Here is a 2,212-nt window from a genome sequence, read left to right on the forward strand (position 1 = left end):
TAAAGGATCCTTAAGCAAAGATAACTTTTGCGTGGGTCCAAGTGCATGTCCACAGGGCCCGTGCTAAGCGTGCTCCCAGATACTGTCAAGCTCTGGGCCCCTCCCTCTACACAAGCTCTGGCCTCTTTGTCTAAAATGGGAGTTCCTTTCCTCCTGATGAACTTTTAGGTGTTGACATACCCCTGGGGATTTGCACAGAGTTTCTAATTCCTCAAAGCAGGTGGGTCAGGCCATCCCTGCTTTCATTCTTTCCAGGCTGCGGGTGCTGGAAAAGAGGTGTTTTCCTTCTCAGTTACTGTTGTGAAAACACAACGGATCCTGCGATTCCTGACTGTAATGTCCGAGGTGGCTGGTAGAGGGGGCGTTACTCCTCAGGAACCGGCTCTGGCCTCCGCTGGGCTGTCGAGTGGCCTCCCCGTTCCTCCTATTCTCCTGCTGGTCTCTACCTGGGTATGGCAGCAGGGACAGGCCGTTGCCTGCCACGTGGGGCTGCCCACCCCCTTCTTGGTAAGCCGCATAGACGCCGGAGCTGATCAGGTGTCCTCGAGCTCACGGGGAAGGATGGTCACGAGGGCCTAGGGAAGGAAAGGGCATGACTGAGGGCGCTGTCGCCAGGGTCCTGGGCCTGGCCCTCCCCTCTCCCTCCACACCCGCACCTGCTGGCTTCCCCCATGCCTAGCCCGGCGCAGGCTGGACTTGGGAAGTGAGGGAGGACCCCTCTGTGGGCGAGTGCCTTTTATGAAAAAGACAAACACATTTAATAAGAATGAAACCCCCCAATGGTCCCAGCTCCTATCAGAAGCGTCCCCTTTTCTAAATGGTCACAGGCATCTCCTTTGATCACACACACACACACAAAATTACGAATTAGCTGGGCGTGGTGGCACACTGGTAGTCCCAGCTAGTCAGGACGCTGACGTGGCGTGGGAGTGGGAGGGGTGGTGGGGTGCTGTGGGGTGGGGAGGCAGTGCAGTGCAGCAGACCAGGGTGTGGGAGGGTGGGGGGGCAGAGGTGGGTGTATATGTGCTGGGTGGGGGAAATCACTTGAGCAGGAATTCAAACTTACAGTGAGCTGTGATCAAGCCGCTTGAGTTCTTACAGCACAGCTTGCCTTATGGACTTCATAATGGCCCTAGGGCCCCAGGGATATCACCCACAGGGTTTGAGGACCCTTCCCTCCCTCCCCTCTCTCCTCCCTCCTCCCTCCCTCCCTTCGTTCTTTCCTCCCTTCCCTTCCCTTCTCAGTTGCGCCCCCTACTCAGTGCCCAACCCTGGGCTCCCTGCCTGGAGGAGTGGGCAGAATGATGGGAAGGCAGGCGAGTGATGGGTCTGTGCTGCCACAGAGGCCAGCCATGGGCTGTGGGGCCCTGCAGGCAGACAGCAGGGGCAGGAAGCAGGCCTTCTTTCTGGGAGACAGGAGTAGGCTGGGGAGGGCTGCCTGCCGCGCCCCTCTCAGTCCAGGCCCTGCAGCTCCTTGGGGTTCAAACATCAAACTTCTTTCTTTTGGTAGCTGAGGACAGGTGTGGAGGCCTCAGAACCCCGAGTTCAAGTCTGATCTCAGCCACTTGCCTGCTGTGGTAGGACAGTTGCCTCTCAGTGACTCAACTTTCCCAGCCACAAGATGGGTCCAGGAAGAGCTGCTCGGGGAGCAGAGGGTCGGGAAGAATGGGGTGAAGAAATACCTGTCTGATTGTCCGCAGCTCCTGCTGGCAATCCTTCTCACCTGCTTGGTCTCCAGTCAGGAAGGGAGAGGTTCCTGGGGTTCACGCCTCAGCTTGAGGTCTGACCCTATCCTCGGAGGAGGCCCCGCATTCGTCCCCCAGCTTGGTGCCCATGCCTGCCCTGGCATGGAGCCACCCTTTCTCAGGAAGGCCAAGTTACTAAAACAGATAAATCAATCTGTCAAGAAGCCTTGGAGAAATAATCTCTTAACTCGCCCAGCCAAGAAGCTCAAAAGGCGAATTGTTCCCAGAGATGAAGCAGGAAACAACAGACACCTTCTTCCCTGCCCTGTCCTCCTTCCCGTTCCCCTGGAGAGCACCTGTAAGCTCAGGGCCAGCCCAGGGACAGCCATGGCTGCCCCTCGCTGGCTCCGGAGGTGGCACCCAGTTCCAGAGCCTTGTCTGGGGAAGGAAGGGGCTAAGGGCCACTGCTTGGCTCTGGTCCCAGACCCGACTGGGAGACCTTCTTAAAAACTCAGCCTCCTGATCCA

The 2,212-nt window shown here is 57.8% G+C and overlaps 1 protein-coding gene across 1 annotated transcript in view; it reads right to left on the bottom strand.

The window, feature by feature from the left end:
• Positions 1–368: 368 nt before the first annotated feature.
• The window catches only part of LOC108298949 (perilipin-2-like), a gene marked incomplete at its 3' end in the record, with an annotated part of 41,391 nt that continues 39,547 nt past the window's right edge, over positions 369–2,212 (bottom strand). Inside the window, 1 exon segment of the mRNA XM_017521433.1 lies at positions 369–548. Coding sequence (XP_017376922.1) covers positions 369–548 — 180 coding nt within the window.

Source organism: Cebus imitator, unplaced genomic scaffold, assembly GCF_001604975.1.
Source record: "Cebus imitator isolate Cc_AM_T3 unplaced genomic scaffold, Cebus_imitator-1.0 Scaffold1257, whole genome shotgun sequence".
Taxonomy (NCBI): Eukaryota; Metazoa; Chordata; class Mammalia; order Primates; family Cebidae; genus Cebus; species Cebus imitator.